Below are 21,356 nucleotides of genomic sequence, written 5' to 3'. Positions count from 1 at the left end.
TTATCAGTTTTTAGGGAACATCATCATCATCATCAATCGTATTTATTGAGCGCTTACTATGTGCAGAGCACTGTACTAAGCACTTGGGAAGTACAAATTGGCAACATATAGAGACAGTCCCTACCCAGCAGTGGGCTCACAGTCTAAAAGGAGGAGACAGAGAACAAAACCAAACATACCAACAAAATAAAATAAATAGAATAGATATGTACAAGTAGAATAAATAAATAGAGTAATAAATATGTACAAAGATATATACATATATACAGTAGAATGGCTGGGTACAGTCATCAAGATTGAGCAGATGTTTTATAGCCATGTGCTATATCATTGACAGATTTGCATATTATGTTTCATGTAATAATTATTTTGAAGTGCGTGGCATAGAGTTATTTTAAATTCTTATATGAACATAGTCACTCTAAGTATAGGGACTAGCAAGCGCTTCTCTTAGAAGAGATTTTATGAGTTGTCAGTCCATTTGTTTGGAAATATTATGTGTCCTTGCTGCAGGGCTGGATTGGCTCCCGTGACTCCGACCTGCTATCCCTCCCCTTCCCTTCTCTCACCTTGTCCTCCTTTGCCTTCTCAGATTTATGACCGACGCAGCCCGACGTGAGCAGGAATCCTTAAAGAAGAAAATTCAGCCGAAGCTCTCGCTGACGCTGTCCAGCTCAGTGTCTCGTGGGAATGTATCTACTCCTCCCCGCCACAGCAGTGGCAGCCTTACTCCTCCAGTGACCCCTCCCATCACCCCGTCCTCCTCTTTTCGCAGCAGCACCCCAACAGGTAAGCTCAGGCGCAAGCCACGGAGTGTCCGCAGTGGAATCGATTGCCACTTCGCTGCCACTTCCTTCACTGTCTGTGTCAGGTTGGCGCGTCATTTCTCACCGACTTCTTCCGCCTCCCCTCCCCATCGATTCAATTCATATTATTATTATTAACTTGTACTTCCCAAGTGCTTAGTACAGTGCTCTGCACACAGTAAGCGCTCAATAAGTACAATTGATTGATTATTATTGAGCACTTACTGTGTGCAGGGCACTGTACTAAGTGCTTGGGAGAGTACAACATAACAATAAACAAACATTCCCTGCCCACAGTGAGCTTACAGTGTGAAGTATAGAGTCCATTGTGCATTTCCCTGTCTGATTCAGACATCACTGTGCTCTGTTACCCTTTTCTGGGAGTTGGGTCAGTGAGCGCGATTCAGAGTTATTACCCTGTAACTCAGGGAAAGAGCAGTTGAGGCTGATAATAATAATAATAATAATAATAATAATAATAATAATAATAATAATAGTAATAGTAATAATGGTATTTGTTAAGCACTTACTATGTGCAAAGCACTATTCTAAGCGCCGGGGGAATACAAGGTGATCAGGTTGTCCCACGTGGGGCTCACAGTCTTAGATCCCATCTTACAGATGAGGGAACTGAAGCACAGAGAAGTTAAGTGACCTGCCCAAAGTCACACAGCTGACAATTGGCGGAGCCGGGATTTGAACCCATGACGTCCGACTCCAAAGCCCGGGTTCTTTCAAGTTAAGTGACTTGCCAAAGTCACAAAGCTGACAATTGGCGGAGCCGGGATTTGAACCCATGACCTCTGACTCCAAAGCCCGGGCTCTTTCCACTGAGCCACGTATTTATTTAGTGCTTACAGAGTACAGAGCACTGTTGTTGTATATACCACTGACAGTGAGGTTCGCTTTTCATGTGTGACTGAAAAGGCCAGGCTCAGCCTACGAGGATGGATGAAGTGCTTGATGTTGCTTTCTGTCACAATTTCACTATTGTTATAAACCAAGGAATTAATAGAGTGTTTTCCCTTCAAAGCCCTACTAAGAGCTCACCTCCTCCAGGAGGCCCTCCCAGACTGAGCCCCCTCCTTCCTCTCCCCCTCCACCCTCTCCCCATCCCCCCACCCCACCTCCTTCCCCTCCCCACAGCACCTGTATATATGTCTGTACAGATTTATTACTCTATTTTACTTGTACATATTTACTATTGTATTTATTTTATTTTGCCAATATGTGTTGTCTTGTTGTCTGTCTCCCCCCTCCAGACTGTGAGCCCGCTATTGGGTAGGGACCATCTCTATATGTTACCAACCTGCACCTCCCAAGCTCTTAGTACAGTGCTCTGCACACAGTAAGTGCTCAATAAATACGATTGAATGAATGAATGAATGAATTTAAAAACAAAATTACTTTTGCTAAAATGTTACTGAAAATATCCTTTCCCTTTGAGATTCATTTAGGATGAAAACATCCAAATATTTTAGCATCTCTAATGAGAAGCATGCATTACTCTGAGAATAGTCATCCGAAATTCTGAAATTTAAGACTTTATTACAAATTTAGATCCTAGTCAGGTGAAAGTGAATGAGCGAATCAGGGATGGAAGGGACAACCAGAGGTGTGAGCTGGGCATCCAGCAGCTCTTCAGGATGCCCAAAAGCCAACGGTGAGGTCTTAAGTCAGATATTCAAGACAACCATACACTGAGTAAATCTTTTGTTAACTGACTGAAAAAGATTTATCCCAGATAGTGTCAAATCTCCTGGAGGTTAAGAAGTTTGAACATCTTGGTGGAAAGCCCTTCAGTAAGTTAAAGCAATTAAACGCTAAAGTCAAGAGCTGTACCTTCTAGACTGTAAGCTCGTTGTGGGTAGGGAATGTTATATTGTACTCTCCCAAGCACTTACTGCACACAGTAAGCACTCAGTAAGTATGAATGAATAAATTAATGTGAGATGGCTTGGCATTGTAGATCCCTGAAAGGAGGCTTTAATTAATTTGTCCACTTAGTCCTCTAAATGCTGGAATGAAAATGGTGGTAGGATGCCCTCAGCTCATGTTACCAGGCTATTTCTACAGCTGCTGAGGCCCTTGGGAACACCACGAAAATTGTGTGTATAAATAAATAAATAAATATGTATATATATATATATATATATATATATATATATATATATATATATATATATATATATATATATCACTTTGCCTTTTTAGTTTTATCCCTGTGCCAATGCATTTGTTGATATACATGTATTAGGTGTCAGGTTGGCAAATATATCAACAAATGCACTGGCACAGGGATAAAACTAAAAAGGCAAAGTTACCTAAAGCATAGAAATACAGAATTGAGAAAAATTCAGAGATAAAAGTAATTTAAAACTTTTGTATTCAGAATGTAGTGTTGTTGACAGAGACTATGTATGGTATTTGGACTGGTGAGAGACAGTGATTATTTCCTCCCTCTACCCTGCCCTCCTACCTGTAATCTGTGGTCTAAGACCCTGAGAGAAATAGGAGGACAAGGAGTCCAGTTTCCTGAGTTTGGAGATCTGGACTGGTGAAGGTAATGTAGTGGGGAATAGTGTGACCTAGCAGAAAGAATACAGGTGTGGGAGTCTGAGGACCTGTGTTCTAATGATGGCTCTGCAACTTGTGTGCTATGTGACCTTGGGCAAGTCACTTAACATCTCTTTGCCTCAGTTCCCTCATCTGCAAATGGGAATTCAGTACCTGTTCTCCCTCCTACTTAGACTGTGTGCCCCATATGGGACCTGATTATCTTGTATCTACCCGAACTCTTAGTGCAGTGCCACAAATGCCACAATTATTATTGATGGGTTTTGTAAAAGGTTTCACCTCCTGATCAACCTCCCTTTTTTCCCGTCTCCCACCACAACTTTCCCCGTTCTCTACATCATTTCCCAACCCATAAAATGTCATGAAACTGTAGTGTTTCTCTCCTCTCCCACCCACAACCCTGCCAACAGTTTTCTCACTTTCCAAACTGTACCTGTCCCAAATATCAAAATATAGAAACCCATAGTTTTCTGTCCTGGGGATTGGACTTGGTACTATCATTCAATCAATTATATTTACTGAGCACTTACTATCTTACTGTGTAGAGAGTACTATACTGTGTGCTTGGTTGAGTACAACAGAGTACAATCATCCTATGTAATCATAACCACTTCCAACATCTGTCCAAAATGAACAATCTAGGATTTTGTGGCTTATAAATTAAGCCCTTTACAACAATTTCCTTGGCTTCTCCATTCAGCTAAGGACCAGGTATAACCTTCATTAGCTTATGAGATCTTAGGTGATAGTGACTCCAAGTTTAACTGTGAGTAAGACTAAAAACATAAAATATGACCAGGATTCAGCAGAAGCTTTGAAATGCTCAAGGCTTAATAGCTCATCGTTTTTATTCTTGCAATACCGGTGAACCATACAGGTTTGCTGTTTGTGTTTTGCCCTTTGGGGGTTAACAGTGTTTCCACATTTTGCAGTGAGAGATTAATGTTATTCTTACACTCGGGTTAGGGAGGTGAGGCCAGTGGGATTTATCACGTGTTTTCAAGTGCCTTAATGGAATAGTGGTGGAGGATGTCTCCACTGTGGTTAAAATAGCAATACAGGAGCCTCTTTTGGAAAAGTGTAGTTTATGTCACTTGACCTTCATCTAAAAATAAGTTCAACTCTTCCACCAGAGAAAAGCTGTAGTAAAGGCTTTCATTTAAACAGGCAAGACAGTTTTCAAGTCGTAGAAGAGACTTCGATTTCAACAGCAAGTGCCCAGTAGAATTTGATGTTGCTAAAGAGCATTTTGCCTCAAGTTTAATATTGGAATAAAATGCCTGATACCTTTTCATAAAATGTTTCTATTAAAATGGTTTCACCCATATTTTCCTTTTCATTTACGTTCCTTGTAATCCGTCTCAAGAATGGCTTTAGATGTTTTCATGTCAGGATTTTATGAAGCTGTGGATACTGACTGCACACTGATGGATTTGAAAGCTCTTTTTGCATTCTGCCTTACTAGTTAAGGCTTTAAGTGGTCTTTTTAATTTCCTGTGTTTCCTGGAGCTATTCTCCTCTCCCCACAATTCCCACAGCCACTTCTCTCCCAGTCCCTGCAGCCACTCGTTCATTCAATCATATTTATAATAATAATGGTATTTTTGAAGCACTGTGTGCCAAGCACTGTTGTAAGCGCTGGGGTAGATACAAGGTAATTAGGTTGTCCCACGTTGGGCTCACAGTCTTAATCCCCATTTTACAGATGAGGTAACTGAGGCTCAGAGCAGTTAAGTGACATGCCCAAAGTCACCCAGCTGATAAGTGGCAGAACCAGAATTAGATCCCACGACCTCTGGCTCCCAAGCCCATGCTCTTTGAGCGCTTACTGTGTCCAGAGCATTGTACTATGCTTCGGAGAGTACAATGTAACAATGAACAGACACATTCTCTGCCCACAACAAGCTTACCCTCCCACCACCGTAGGCCCCTCAGCCACTCCCCACCCACCGGGCCCTGCAGCCACTTTTTCTCCCCCCTTCCCAGGCCTCACAGCCACTTCCCCCACATCCCGGGCCCCCTAGTCACTGCCCACCTTTCCATGGCCCCACAGCCCCAGTGGGTCCTGTAGCAACTCTCCATCCTCCTCGCCCCAGCCCCACTCTTCCCTGGACTTCACAGACGTCACAGTCACCCACCCTGATCCCAGTAGCTGTTGTCTTTTAGCTGTAGTAATGGGTGTTACTTTTGCTCCCGACTGAAAGTTGTGATGGGGCGGGGCAAGGAGAGAGGAGGAGAGGGGCAGAAATGTGGGCAGAATGTGTTTAACATAGAAAACCGCAAACCCACCGCATCGTGGAAGTGGAAATATTCCATTCAGGAAGCTATGTGCTTCCAGATGTATCAAATGTTTTAACTGAGCTACAGAAAGGTTGTCTTACTCTTGGTGGAGGAAACTAGAAAGAGCCCAGGATTAGGAAGCTCGGAGGTTTATCAGGATAGAAAGCCCTCATCACAGTTGAATCTTGCACTTTTCCCCCTTTTTTTCCAGTTCTAAACATAGTATTTCCATTTTCAGGACCCAAGGAAGGATTTTCCCCCAAATAAGAAGTCAGTTAGGATGCTGCCCAAATCCAGGGAGGGAGAAGAGCTTCCTTTGAGTTAAAAGGGCATTTCAGGCCAGAGGCAGAACGTGGACATGGGTGAATAAAGGGAGCAAGTCCGGATGACGCAGGAGGGAGTGGGAGAAGAGGAAGGGAGATTCTGGAGTCCCCTCTAAAGATTTGTTAGTGTAGGGAGGAAACTGACTTCTTGGGGAGGGAGAGCCTGAAGCAGAAGAATGAGCAGGGTGACTCCTCTGGCCCTTGAAGACCTAGAATTCAGTGGTTTTGTAATGTGTCCAGCAGATTCCACTCGAGTTCCTGTGCACCTCACCCTTGGGTCATTAAAACAGACACATCCTGACCCACTCTCTAGACCTCTAGACTGTAACCTTGTTGTAGACAAGGAATATGTCTGTTATATTGTTATATTTTATTCTCCCAAGTGCTTAGTATAGTGCTCTGCACACGGTAAGCACTCAAATGTGCCTGATTGATTGACTGCCCACTCTGTAGGCAAACTTTTTGGCTTTCTGTTTTCACAGCTCCTGTTTGTGCTTATATAAAGGTTTGGCGTACAGAATGCCAAATGCAGTAAAACATGACCCCAAGTAGGAGTTATAGCTGTGGTTTCCCACAGCAGTTTGGGGTTTTTTTTGTTCAATAGTATTTAAGTGTTTCCTTTGTGTCAAGCACTGTTCTAAGCGTTGAGCTAGTTAATCAAGTTGGATACAAACCCTGACCCACATGGGGCTCACAGTCTAAGTAGGAGGGATAACGGGTATTTTATCCTCATTTTACAGTTGACGAAACTAAAGCACAAGAAGTCTCAAGGTTATGCAACAAGCAAGTAGTGAAGCTAGGACCAGAACCCAGCCCTTCTGACTCCCAAGCCTGTGCTCTTTCCACTAGGCCACACTGTCTCACCAGTGCAGGTGATCCTGTGCGTCTGAAGGGATGAACTTCTTGTCATCTCTCAACTCCTACCAATAGTGTTACTTTTTGTGTACTTGCAAGAATCAAAATTGTGACTGTCCTGAGGGGATGAGGGAGAAGAGTGGGTTGTTGAGGGACCACATCCCTGAACAAACTCAGTGAGCTTATTTACATGCACAGAAACTGCCCAGGAAGAAAATACCAGCATTTCACAGCCTGGGTCTGGGAAGAAAGGGTGTTTACTGTTTACCAAGCACTGGGCTAATATAAGTCCCTGTCCCATATGTGGGTTACAGACTTTGAGGGAGGGAGAAACAGGTGTTTTATCCCTATTTTCCAGATGAGGAAACAGGCATGAGGAAGTTGTTACATGCCCAAGATGACACAGGAGACAAGTGGGGAAGCTGGGATTAAAACCAGGTCTCCTAAGAATATAAATGGGTGGGAAATTTAAGAAGAATTTGTACTTTTAAGCAAAGGCTCAATTTTGAGTTTTCAAGGATATGGTTAAAATGGCCTGAAATTTGGCAGCGTTGCTTTTCTGTCCTGCCCATAAGTGATGCCTGAAAACACAATAGTAGAATAGTACTATAGCTAATCCTTTTTCCAGAGAAATTCAAACTGGCATTTAAAACAAAATATTGGACTTTTTATTTTACAAATTGCTAATATTGTTCAAAAATTAAAGGGCTAAAAAGGTCTCGATAGGAAGGCCACTCGTGGCACTCACTCACGGATTCCACACATGATGTCATAAGCATTATGCCAGAAACATAGTATAGTTCTGATGTCATCCCCAACATTTTGGAGGAAGTTCATCTAAGACCTCCTGAATTTAGAGTATCTCCCTCGGGGGAGTCCTAGACTCCCCCAAATGCTCAATAGTTTCCCTCCCAAGTTCTCCTAAATGCAGGTGGCCGGTTCCAAGGCACTGAATTTGGTAGTAGGAGCCAGGGCCCGTAGAATTAAAGTACTGGACCTAAAAAGGCATCTAGCACTGTGTCCTAGGCAGGAATCAAATCATGGAAAACCAGGACTAATGGCTACTTTAGGCTTTATATGATCACCTGGGCAAGGATTGATCACAGCTAACTCTTGGATTACCTTGATGATGATGATAGTATTTGCTAAGTGCTTACTCAGTGCCAAGAACTGTATTAAGCAGCAGCAGCGGAGAAGCAGCGTGGCTTAGTGGAAGGAGCACGGGCTTGGAAGTCAGAGGTCATGGGTTCTAATTCTGATCCTGACACTTATCAGCTGTGTGACTTTGGGCAAGTCACTTAACTTCTCTAGGCCTCAGTTACCTCATCTGTAAAATGGGGATTAAGACTGTGAGCGCCACGTGGGACAACCTGATTACCTCGTATCTCCCCAGTGCTTAGAACAGTGCTTGGCACATAGTACGCACTTAACAAATGCCATTATTATTATTATTAAGCACTGGTGTAGGTACAAGCTAATCTGAGAGTGAGCTGTTGCCATCTGGTTTAGATGTGACCTGCATTCACTCCTGTGGAAAGATGGGCCTTCTAGACTGTAAGCCCTGTGTGGGCAGGGATTGTCTCTCTTTATTGCTGAATTGTACTTTCCAAGTGCTTAGTACAGTGTTCTGCACACAGTAAGCACTCAATAAATACGATTGAATGAATGAATGAATGAATGGGCTTGGTATTGCTCCAGCACACCCTCCTGGTAAAACAGGACAAGCCAATGAAACCTTAGACCTACAACCTCTCCCAACCCATTCCACACAAACAGTTGTCGGCTTCATGCCCCTCTCCATCCCACCCCCTCCAGAAAAATCAGTGAATTCTTCAACCCGCTCTGAGTCTCAAAGTTTGCCGGTTTGCAGGTATCATGACTCCTGGATTCCAGATGAATGGAGTCGCACGTGGTGAGATTAAGTGGCTTCCCCAGGTGAAGTAATGAACTGGGGCCAGAAGGGAAAAACAGGAGTCTTCATTCTACTCCCTGCCTCAAACTAGTGAAGGGCATTTCCTCCTCTGTAAACAATCCATTCAAGAACAAAGAAAGCAAATAACTTGAGTCATTTGGTAAGGAAGTCACTGAAATTTCCTCACTGCTTAAGAGAGCGGGGCGGAGGAGGGCTCTATTCTGTCATAGGAATTCCATGGCAAAAGGCAGCGTGAGTTCGGAAAAGCAGCCGCAACATTCCACAGAAGGTTGGGGGCGGGGAAGGCTTTGATTGTTGAGTTCTTGGGCTTTTTTTAATTTTTCGTCCTTTGCCAGATCCTAAGTCTTAAGCGATGGAAGCACTTTGGATGGGAAATTGTTGCATCTGGGCCTTCCAGGAGCCAAAACATATTTTGCAACCAAGACTCCGCTGTTGTGTTTTCAGGCACTTCTTACGGTCAGGACAGAAAAGTAGCGCTGCTGAATTCCAGGCCATGTGAGCCGCATCCTTGAAAACTCAAAATCGATCCTTTGCTTAAAATAATCTGTACTTTGGTAGGAAGTTTATCCCTTGATGAAGTATCTGTAGAAAGAGGAAGATGGTGAAAATGTATCTTCTCGTGAAACAGCACCTTCAGTGTCATGCTGTAAAAATGCCGCCCTGTTGTTCTTTTGAAATGTCATGTTTAGAGTGGTGCGATACCTTGATTAGCTGTTTACATTTCGTTAGAAGCCTAATTTCATCTCTGCTGAGGAACTGTGTGTTACTGTTTAACCAGGCTCAAGAAGGAGGATAGGTCCCCTGTTTAGAATCCCTACTTGAAATCTTGAAGTTCTGGACCAAAGGGCTATCCATACTTTACATAGTGCTTGGAACGCAGGCTCTGGCAAGACTTTGGCTCTAAAACCGTGTTACTTTCCCCCAACCCAGCAGGGGTTCCAATGCTGGCCAAAACCCAGATATCGAATGGGGGTCACCGGATGGGGTTATTTTAGAAAGCATTTTTCATGGCCGGAGCTGCAGGGTTTCAGATTCAGTACCTAAAAATAAAACCAGGCAGTAATGCTGCTTTTCGGAAAAGAATGCGATAATTGATGGGAAAGTTCACAGCTCGTCCAGTTGCCAATCCCCATCAGGACACACGCTTCCCAATCATTTTTCCTTTGGAATCAAACACTAATGCAGAAACTCGCCAGTGCTGAAAACTGCAAGTGGTAAACATTGTAAAACAGTAAGTGAAATTTTGCCTCTAAACCTCACATTTTGAGACATTAAAAAGTTAAGATCCGATTCATTTGTAGAGGCCATGTTTCAATATCGTCCCCCCACCCTTTTCTTTTCTGGCCAAAATCAAAGTATATTAAAATCAGAGATGCCCTTTCATCTTTGTAGGTGTCACAGCAGCTAATGTATTTTAATGTCTATTCCATGTGGCTTGGTTTTAACAATGAAACGATCCTAAGGCATAGCCAGCTGTCAAGTTGCATACTGTACCAGTGTTTTAAGAAAGAATTTCTCCCAAAATGAGAGAACCCTGACTAGGCTACTATATTTGTCCCTCAGACAATAGAACTGTGGAATCATGCCTTAGAGGGCGTGGGAGCTCTTTTCAAACCATTAGAGCCTACAATAAAGAAGGAATGGGCGTTTAAAGAGAAAAGGAAACATCCTGGTTCTTGTAAACTGGTTGATGTTTAAGAGGATAAGATTCCACTGACTCTTTATACTGAAGCATTTTTTAACGTCAAGCCTATTTCAGGTTAAATGAAACCCAATCCCCAGGTGCCTATCATGGGTTTTCACTTTAATGTGATCTGATGAGTCAAATCAGCTCAAATCAGTTGTTTTAGGTATAGCAAACTAAAGGTATGGTTTATTTCCCAGGGAGGAGAACGAGTGAAATATTGTAGAGAACACAGGCGGTGCAATAGTCCTCCTTTGTGAGAATGTAATTTGAGAATAATTTTTGAGGGCTAAACTTTTATATGGAAAGTTAGCCTAAGGGAGCAGGTGGAAGATTATGATGAAAGCTCTTTGTGGGCAGGGAAGGTGCTACCAACTGTGTTGCATTGTACTCTCCCGAGCACTTAGCACAGTGCTTTGCACACAGTAAGATGTCCTACCTCTGGCCTGGAATGCCCTCCCTCCTCACATCTGCCAAACTAGCTTTCATCCCCCCTTCAAAGCCCTAGTGAGAGCTCCCCTCCTCCAGGAGGCCTTCCCATACTGAGCCCCCCTTTTCCTCTGCTCCTTCTCTCCTCCCCATCGCCCCAACTCCCTCCCTCTGCTGTACCTCCTTCTCCTCCCCACAGCACTTGTTTATATTTGTACATATTTGTTATTCTATGCATTTTATTAATGATGTGTATATATCTATAGTTCTGTTTATCTATTTTGATGCTATTGATGCCTGTCCACTTGTTTTGTTTTGTTGTCCGTCTCCCCCTTCTAGACTGTGAGCCCATTGTTGGGTAGAGATTGTCTCCATCTGTTGCCGAATTGTACTTTCCAAACTCTTAGTACAGTGCTCTGCACACAGTAAGTGCTCAACAAGTACGATTGAATGAATGAATGAATGAAAGTAAGAGCTCAGTGAATACCTTTGCTAATGTTGATCAGAAGGATTTAAGGTGCTCGGTGAAGAAAAGAAGGCTGTTGTTTGACCTCACCCGAACAAATGTTTCACTTCAGGGAAGCTTCTATTTCTGCAGTCCTCTGTGAAGGATAATAATTATCCTTTTTTGTGGTATTTGTTGAGTGCTTACTGTGTGCCAGGCACCGTCCTAAGTGCTGGGATAGATTCATTTATTCATTCATTCACTAGTTTTTATTGAATGCTTACTGTATGCAGAGCACTGTACTAAGTGCTTGGAATCCAAGCCAATACAAAGGAGGTAGATACAAGCTAAGATATTACAAATCCTTAGTTATTGTTAGAATATTATGTTTTTAATTATTTTAATAATAATGATGGCATTTAAGTGCTTACTATGTGCAAAGCACTGTTCTAAGTGCTTTAATAGATAATACTAATTTAGCGATGTTTAATATTCCAGGATATTACATTTGGGGTTTGGATCAGATGTAAGTCTTTGGGGAAAACATACCCTGGTACATTCATAAGACATCCAAGTTTTTGAGGAACATATTATGACTGTTTTGTGGGTTATGACCAGGTCAGGGTAGTGTCTGGAGGTGTGGGAGGGTGGAGTCGTATCCCATAGAATGGCTTTCCTTTTGTGGGTCATTAGTGTCTCTCTGTCTCCTTTGAGAGCCTGGAAATGAGGGCTAGTGTTCCTTTTGAAGGAGCCGGGGCTCTCATCTAAGTGGCCTTTTTTTTGGGGGGGTGGGGGGCCTGAAAGCAGCTTCTTCTAGCCCAGAGTGTTCCTCCTAGCCTCAATGGGTCAAAATCAGGAGACCTATCTAATGAGTCTTGCTAATGCTCTGAACACAGTAAACGCTCAATAAATACGATTGATTGATTGAGTCTGAAAGCTCCTTGTGAACAGGGAATAGGTCTATCAACTCTGTTGTATCATCATCAATCATATTTATTGAGCGTTTACTGTGTGCAGAGCACTGTACTAAGCGCTTGGGAAGTACAAGTTGGCAACATATAGAGACAGTCCCTACCCAACAGTGGGCTCCACAGTCTCCCAAGCACTTAGTGCAGTGCTCTGCACATAGTAAGTGCTCAATAAATACCATCGATTGACAGAGTGATTGATGAGAGCCTTGGCTGTTTGACAAGGGAGATTTCCAAGATCTCAGCACTAAAGGAAAACAGGAAAAAGGGAGGAAAAGTAGATAATAATAATGGTATTTGTTAAGAGCTTTCTATGTGCCAGACACTGTACTAAGCACTGAGGTAGATACAAGCAAATCGGATTGGACACGTTCCCTGTCCCACGTGGGGCTCACAGTCTCAATCCCTATTTTACAGATAGGTAACTGAGGCATAGAGAAATAAAGTGATTTGCCCAAGGTCATACAGCAGACAAGTGGCAGAGCCTGGATTAAAACCTGTGACCTCCTGATTACCAGGCCTGTGCTCTATCCACTAAGCCGTGCTGCTTCTAAATGTGAAATAAGGACTCCTTCAGGAAAGAAATCCAGGACCCAAATCCTGCTTCTGCCATCCTTCCCTATGAATACCTGGGGGGATTCTCTTCTAAGTTTATATCCATCCTCAATACTGAACAGTTGTTTTCTTGTTAAATTGATACCAATTTGAGAAGTAATGTTTTCATTTTGGTGGGATGATGAGACCAGTACTCATGTCCTTTGGCTTAGAACTTCCTTCCACCTTATATCCAACAGATCACCTCTTTCCCCATTTCATTTCCCTACTAAAATCGCATCTCCTCCAAGTGGCCTTCCTTCACTTTATTTCCCCTACCTGCCCTCCATTATGCCTCATCTACATAGCTGGATCTTTACCTTTTAAGCACGTGGTATTCATCCCACCCCCAGCCCGGCAACATACCTATCCTTATACAACCATTTCCTCTATCTGTAATTGCTTTTAATGTCTGTGTCCCCCTCTAGACTGTAAGCTTCTAGTGACAGAGAGAGTATCTACCAACTCTACTGAATTGTAGTCTCCCAAGCTCTTAGTCTCTCCTATTAATCGACACCTCATCGGGACAGGATAGAATGTGTCTGCCAGTGAAGCTTAGAACTATGCCATTGAGATTCTCTCCCCAGGGTTACCCATAATGGAAAGGTCTAAGCCAAAGTGTCAGACAAAGTTGATTCCCCAGTGCTGGGCAGCAGCTGCATGGGAGAAAGTCGAAGGCGAATGATTAAGTGATCAAAATGTTGATCAAAGGCAATGGCAGACACTAAAGTTTTTAGTGCGCAGAAGAAGGCAATGGTAAACCACTTCCATATTTTTTTTCCAAGAAAACTCTGTGGATAATGTCCATAAAGTCGCTATGACTTGAAAATGACTCAACAGCATTTGATGGTGATGCAGCTCTTAGTACAGTGGTATGCACATAGTAAGCGCTCAGTAAATTTGATGAGTTGATTGATTGAGTTCTGCAGATGAGTACTTAGTCTGCAAGCCCCACATGGAACGGGAACTGTGTCCAACCTAATTAACTTGCACCTACCCCAGAGCTTCAAACTGTGTTTGACACATAATAAGCACTTAACAAATACCATAAGAAAAAAAGGCTTACTAAAATTCAGGCCAGAAGAAGTCTATGAAAGCACTTTTAACTTGGACCTCTCACATTTATGAAGGGACAGAATTGAAACTCAGCCCGACAGGGGACACAGCAGCTCTTGCTTTGTTGTACTCCCTTTACTTTCTCCTGCCCCTGGACCTTAAAGTTGATTTGTAACGATTGTTTAGGACCAAGTTTATGTTCTTCTGGAAGGGAAATCCTTGAACAGGAAGGGTATTGAATTGAACAGTCTTATGTAGGGTATGAGCTCTGCGTGTGACAGGGATTTGTGTCTGACCTGATAACTTTGAATCTACAGTTCTTGGCACAGAGTAAATGTTTGACAAACACCCAAATTATTATTGTTATTATTATTATTATTATTATTATTATTATTATTATTATTAATCCAATGATGTTGTACAGACCCCAGTGGTTAGCAGTGGTGGATGAATAACATAAAAAAAATTCCAAGAATGTTGAAGGGAAGATCTTTCACCCAGAGTAACTGTAATTATTTTCATGTCTGATTTTGCAGAACCAAGAGAGTTGGAGTGGCTACCTCCTACCCAGCTCCTGGCCAACTTGCCTTCTTGGGTTTATCCTTTTATTTTGCAGGGGCCTTTATTTACATTTGAGAAGAAAGGACTGGCATCTGATGATTTTTACTGGAAGCTAACCAAAACTGTCACAAAATAAACTTCCCAGTAAGCGTACATAAATTTCCAACAGAAATATTAAATCGTATTTATTGAGCGCTTACTGTGTGCAGAGCACTGTACCTAGTGCTTGGGAGAGTACAATATAATTAATTATGGACTGGTTAAGCACTTATTTTTTGCCAAGCACTGGGGTAGGTACAGATTAATCAGGTTGGACACGGTCCCTGTCCCACGTGGGACTCACACTCTTAATCTCCATTTTACAGATGAGGGAACTCAGGCACAGAGAAGTTAAGTGACTTGCCCAAGGTCACACAGCAGACATGTGGCAGGGCCAGGATTAGAATGCAGGTTTTTCAGACTCCCAGATATATGCTCTATCCACTAAGCTACGCTGCTTCACCTGTAACAGAATTGGTAGACATGTTCCCTGCCTTCAAGGAGCTGATTCTTTTAGGACAGAATCACTAAAAATTTCCAGGCATTAAGGCATTAAAGAGGAGGATAGCTCTAATTTATTTTTGTATTTTAGAAGCTACCAGAATGATTGCAGATGGAGGTGGGGTGTTCTGGGAGTGGTTTGTCCATGGCATCGCTATGGGTCGGAGATGACTCGGTGGCATAAAACAAGACCATTGCTCTTGACCTGTAAAATCAGTCATGAAAATAATTGTAGTTACTCTGGGTGAAACATCTCCCTTTGAAATTCTTAGAATGTTTGCATTGTTATGTTATTTGTCCATCACTGTGCTAACTACTGGAGGCTGTACAAGATGATTCATCTTAAAAGTAATATTTGTTAATCACTTGCTCTGTGCTAAACACTGTTCTAAGCCCTGGAGTAGATATAAGATTATCAGTTTGGGCACAATCCTTGTCCCACATGGGGCTCACAGTCTAGGTAGAAAGAAGTAAGATTTAATCCCCCATTTTTACAGATGCGGAAACTGAAGCATTGAGAAGTTGAGTGACTTCCCCAAGGTCACACAGCAGACAAATGACAGAGCTGGGATTAGAACCCGGGTCCTCTGACTCCGAGGCCTGGGCTATTTCCACTGGGCCATTCTGCACAGTCAGATCGGACACAGTCTCTCTCTTACCTTGTGCTCCAAATCTCAGAGGCTGTAAGAGCAGGTATCTTTTTCCATCTGGAAACTGGGACACAGAGATGTTAGGTGACTTCTCAAGGTCACACAGCAGCCCAGTGTCAGAGCTGGGATTTGAACCAGGGTCTCCTGACTCCAGGGATTATGCTCTTTCCACTAGGCCAGGCTGCTTCTCTATTTTGTCAATCAATGTACTCTCCCAAGCACTATACTATGTGCTTGAGAGAGTCCAACCCAACAGGGTTGAGAGACACATTCCCTGCCCATAACAAGCATTTCAGTTCCAAATACAACTGGGACACATGGCATCATTAAAAAGCACCTTCTCATGTTCTATATTGTGGAAACACAAAATTTACCTAGGAAACAAATCGAAAATTCTGCTGCTGTTTCTTCTCAGAGAAGCCCAAGTTCGGTCTGTGAGTAAATCAAGGATCTAAGGGTGTATAGGTTTCATTTTTCTTCCTCTTCTTCTTTAGCTCAGGTATGTTGTCTCGCTCTACTGTTCCTCTTTAGTGTCCTTGTTTTGGCAAGAAAGAGAAAGGCACAGTTGGTGCCAAAATGAGGAGCCTGCTGACTTCCCAGCAGCAGCAGCAGACTCAGTCTAGCACTTTCTCAGTAGCATGGGTCGGATGAATGGCCATTAGTTGCATGGGAATTTTCACAGTAATCTCCCCAGAGAGCAATTTTACCAAAGAGTAACCTTCTTGTCTAGAGCATAGAAACCCATAAAGTCATCACTAGTTAGGATTTTTAAGCTACGAAGTAGCGGCAGAAAATATTGCCTTTAGTCTCTTAAGTACCTTACAAGTTTTGAAGTCCCCATGTATACAACCGACCCATTTGGATAAACATTCAGGTTCCTCCTTCTGCAGGAGCAATGAAATCTCCCTAGGTAGTGCAGAGGCCGAAGGAAAAAGAAAAAAAGTCTGAGGGTTTTCGTCATTTCTTCTCCAACACCACTGTTGCTTTCCCATGTTTTATACCAGCAAGTGGTCTGTGATCGTACTGAACTTAGCATTTGTCAATGATCTTATCCTTGGGCCTAATTTCCTGCTTTGACAAATTTAACCATGTCACTTACTCTTCACAATGTATTTACCGAGATTAATAACGTATGACCTAGTGGAGCAATAGTACAGTATTCTGCACGTAGTAAGTGCTCAGGAAATGCCATCGATTGGAAAAGAGCACCGCTGAAAGGTAGGAGATACGGATCCTAGGCCTGATCCACCACTAGTCTGCTGTGTGATCTTGGGCAAATCACTTAACCTTTCTGGGCCTCAGTTCCCTTATCTGTAAAATAGGAATGAGATAGATTGTGGGCATTGGACTGTGTCCTTTCTGATAACCGCAAGTCACTTAACTTCTCTGCACCTCAGTTACCTCATCTGTAAAATGGGGATTAATACTGGGAACCCAATGTGGGACGTGGACTGTGTCCAACCTGATTAGCTTGCATCTACCCCAGTGCTTAATACAGTACCTTGCACACAGTAAGCCCTTAAAAAATAACATTAAAAAACTGTCTCCCCCCCAGCACTAGACATTTACTAAATGCCTTTTTTTATAAAAAAAAAAAACCCACCTACCTTGGCAGCACCTTTGCAACAACAGGGTTGTGAGCAATCCTTTGTACAATGTTTTCAGGTCCGGAGCCGAGAATATGTATAGTTTAAAGAGCATTGCTCTTTATATTTGAAGAATGTGCTGCTGCCTACAGATGCTTTTGACTGGGGGCTAAATAATGAAAATGGAACCATTCAAGCTAATGAGCTGAATACTGCAGTCACCCACTAATGGTTGGTCAAACTAGGAAGCATTAGTTGGCTGACAGAAGTGGATAGGCAGTGGCTGAGGAGCTTTTGCTCTCTTAGTTTCTAGAGTTCAGTGTCCATTGGCCACAATGATGTGGGTGATGTTAAATGCTGTTAAAATAATATTGAAATTCTCAGGCTTGTTAAATATAATAATAATGGTACTTGACTGTGCTTACTATGTGCCAAATGCTGTTCTAAGCACTAGAGTAGATCCAAGTTAATGAGGTTGGACACACTGTCTCTCCCCACGCCATACTCCAGTCTGCTGCCTGGATCATTTTCCTTCAGAAACGTTCAGACTATGTTTCCCCACACCTCAAGAACTACAGTGGTTGCCCATCCACTGCTGCATCAAACAAAAACTGCTTACTGTTGGCTTTAAAGCACTGTCACCTTGCCCCTTCCTACCTCACTTGGCTACTACAACCCAGCCTGCACACTTTGCTCCTCTAATAGTAATCTTCTCACTGTACCTCAGTCTCATCTATCTTGCCGCTGACCTCTCACCCACATCCTACCTCTGGTCTGGAACACCCTCCCTCCCATATCAGGCAGATAATTGCTGTCACCCTCTTCAAAGTGTTATTGAAGGCACATCTCCTCCAAGAAGACTAAGCCCTCCTCTCCTCTTCTCTCATTCCCTTCTGTGTTGCCCTGACTTGCTCCTTCATTCATCCTCCCTCCCATCCCCACAGCACATATGTATATATCTGTAATTTATGTATGGATTTATTTGTGTATATTAATGTCTGTCTCCCCCTCTAGACTGTGAGCACGTTGTAGAGAGGAGTGTGTCTGTTATGTTGTACTCTCCCAAGTGCGTAGTACTGTTCTTTGCACACAGTAAGTGCTCAAATAAATACAATTGAATGAATGAATGAGTGTCCCACATGGGGCTCACACGCTTATTCCCCATTTTACAGATGAGGTAACTGAGGCCCAGAGAAGTTACTTGCCTGAGGTCACACAACAGATATGTGGCAGAGTTGGGATTAGAACCCAGGACCTTCTGACTCTCAGTCCCAAGTTCTATCCACTAAGCCATGCTGCTTCAGTAAGAATTCTGTATGAATTAGGTGTTTTTCATACTCCTGAATTATTTGTCCCTCCCCTCCACAACATACATTTGATTTTTCCTTCATGTTAGAGTGTAAACTCTGCATTGGCAGGAAATGGGTCTCTTGTTCCTTTTGTACATTCCCAAGTGCTTAGTACAGTACACTGACCCCCATGGGTGTTCAAGGAAAGAGGCTAGTTGAAAACTTGTTTGCATTGTGGGTGATCACATAAATATGATGGAAAACACTTTTCCCAAAATGAATGTTGAAGTACCTTTTTTACCCTGGAGTCCTTGGATTTTTTTGGTCCTTTTCAGTCATGGGTTACAGTTATTTGGGTCCATGGTGTAAAAGTGAAGTGGGGATAGGGTTTTGACCATGGAGATGCAGCCGTTGCCGCCGCGGCTTCTACATGGCTCCCGTTAGATTGAAAACTCCCTGAGCTTCCACTTCTTCATTTTGACCTTCCCGGGCATCCAGAAAAATGTACCGATCCCACTATTTGGTGTCAGCTGCAGATCCTCAGAGCTCAGTTGACTCCTGTGCTCAGTCACAGAGGGGCACGGCATTGCTGTGGGTACCTGCAGCTGCTTAGGTGGAGTGGGGGAGGAGTGCGTGGGGCGTGCCCTCAGAGCCAGGCTGAATCTGGTGTTCGGACATTTAGCAAGTGAGGCAGCTGCCTTGGGAGCCAGTCAGTCGAATTTATTGAGTGCTTAGTGTGTGCAAAGCAAGTGTCAAATTTATTGAGCGCTTACTGTGTGCAAAGCACTGTACTGAGTGCTTGGGAGAGTACAAAATATAACAATATAACAGACACATTCCCATGAGAAGCAGCACGGCTTAGCAGAAAGAGCACGGGCCTTGGAGTTGGAAGGTCATGAGTTCTGATTCCGGCTCCACCACTTATCTGCTGTGTGACCTTGGGCAAGTCACTTCACTTTTCTGGGCCTCAGTTACCTCATCTTTAAAATGGGGATTGAGACTGTGAGCCCCACGTGGGATAGAGATTGTGTTCAACCTGACTTGCTTGGATCCCACTGTTGGGTAGGGACTGACTCTATATGTTGCCAATTGGTACTTCCCAAGCGCTTAGTACAGTTCTCTGCACACAGTAAGCACTCAATAAATACGATTGATGATGATGATCCGCTCCAGTGCTTAGTGCAGTGCCTGGCACCTATTAAGCGTGTAACAAATACCGTAATTATTATCATTATTATTACTTAAGAGCTTACAGTCTATAGAGGGGGTGACAGTGGGGTGGCGATGGTTGAGAATTTGAAAGCTCCTGGGCCTCCCGCTACTAGAGTTGAAAGTGCCAGCAGTATCAGCAGGGACCAGGAGGGGAATTCAGTGGAGCAAGTTGGGGGACGTGTCAGGGACTGCCCCCCGCCCCCAGTTCCAAAAACCAAGGAGGTGCTCTGCATCCTGGACTCTGGGTGGAGTTCCCTATGACGTCATTCGCTCACTCGGCCTGCCTGGTGTAGCACACATAGCGCAGTGAATAATGTCGAACGAGAGAGGGGGATGAATTTTTTCCATCTCAGAGTGGCCAAAAGCCTGAAGCTGGCCCGGCCTGTAGACTGTGTACTGCTCACCCCTTTTTAAAACTGTGATGTGAGTTTTTCCAGGAGTTGGAGTTTGGGGGGCTCCTGGATACAAAGCCTGAGCTACCATCCCAAACTGAGTTTCAGGTAAACTAATCCCCTCGACCCAAATCGGATCCCCTCTCCTCCACCGTCCCTCAGGTCATCAGCTTCCCCATGGAATGCCTGTAGTCCTGTCAGCATTATTACTATCAAACAATGCTGTGATTCTTCCAGTGACTATTTGCTGTTCTTATAGTCATCCTCCATGCCCCTCTGAGGAATTGAGAATCCAGGGATTGAGAGAGTCTTGAAGCATTCATTTAAAAAAAAAAAAAACAACCTTCAGATTCAGGTGCCCATCTGAACAACCTCAACCCAGTCAATCTGCTAGATTGGCCCAGACATCCCTGGGGAGTGGATGTTCTTGTAAGGTTTATGATACTTCCTGCTCTTATGGGGCCCAAAATAACATCTCAGCAGGGTCAGTGCTTCTGGTTTTAGTTCTTGAGGGAACCAAAAGGTGCCTGCAGAGTCAAATACCAATTGAAAAGAAATCTGTTCATGCTTCTCTCCCCACTCTGAGTCCCAGAGAGGATTCAGCCATTGAGTGTCTAAAGCAGCAATGGCTTCTGTTCTGATTTCCACCACGAAAAGACTCTATTATGAATTCATAATAGAATAAGAATAACTCCAGTGTTTGAAGTTTGCCTTTGTATTTCAAGAGTTGGCTGATGTCTTCAAATCGAGAATACTTGTCTGTAAACTCATTGTGGGCAGGGAACTGTTCTGCCAATTCTGTTGCATTATACTTTCCCAAGTGTGCAGTGCTCCACCCATAGTAAGAGCTCAAAAATATCATTGATTGATATTTATCAATATCAATATGATTGACCTTTCTGAAGTTACCATTCTGGATTCAACTTTGGGCAAGTGTTTTTTACCTATCTGAAACATTCCAACACTAACATTATGATAACTTTTCAATTCAGTCCAACTTGGTTTTAAAGAGAAGATTTAAAGAGACCCCCACTTTGATCTTAACATGCTTGCTTAAAGGTTTTGAGCCAAATTGCGTGTTTTATGTAGGATTTTTTTTTTTTACTACATAATGAATGCAGTGAATTTACTACTTTTCTTGTAACCCAGACAAGAATCACAAGAGATTTTGATTTT

General features: G+C 43.1%; 1 protein-coding gene across 1 annotated transcript in view; it reads left to right on the top strand.

The window, feature by feature from the left end:
* The window catches only part of JAZF1 (JAZF zinc finger 1), a 347,271-nt gene that overhangs the window by 293,647 nt on the left and 32,268 nt on the right, over positions 1–21,356 (top strand). Inside the window, exon 3 of the mRNA XM_038769107.1 lies at positions 593–789. Within this exon, the coding sequence (XP_038625035.1) occupies positions 593–789 (197 nt within the window). The remainder of the gene's footprint in view (positions 1–592; positions 790–21,356) is intronic.

This window comes from Tachyglossus aculeatus, chromosome 2, assembly GCF_015852505.1.
Source record: "Tachyglossus aculeatus isolate mTacAcu1 chromosome 2, mTacAcu1.pri, whole genome shotgun sequence".
NCBI lineage: Eukaryota > Metazoa > Chordata > Mammalia > Monotremata > Tachyglossidae > Tachyglossus > Tachyglossus aculeatus.
The sequence above is the reverse complement of the archived record's forward strand: the minus strand, read 5'-3'. Positions and strand labels throughout refer to the sequence as shown.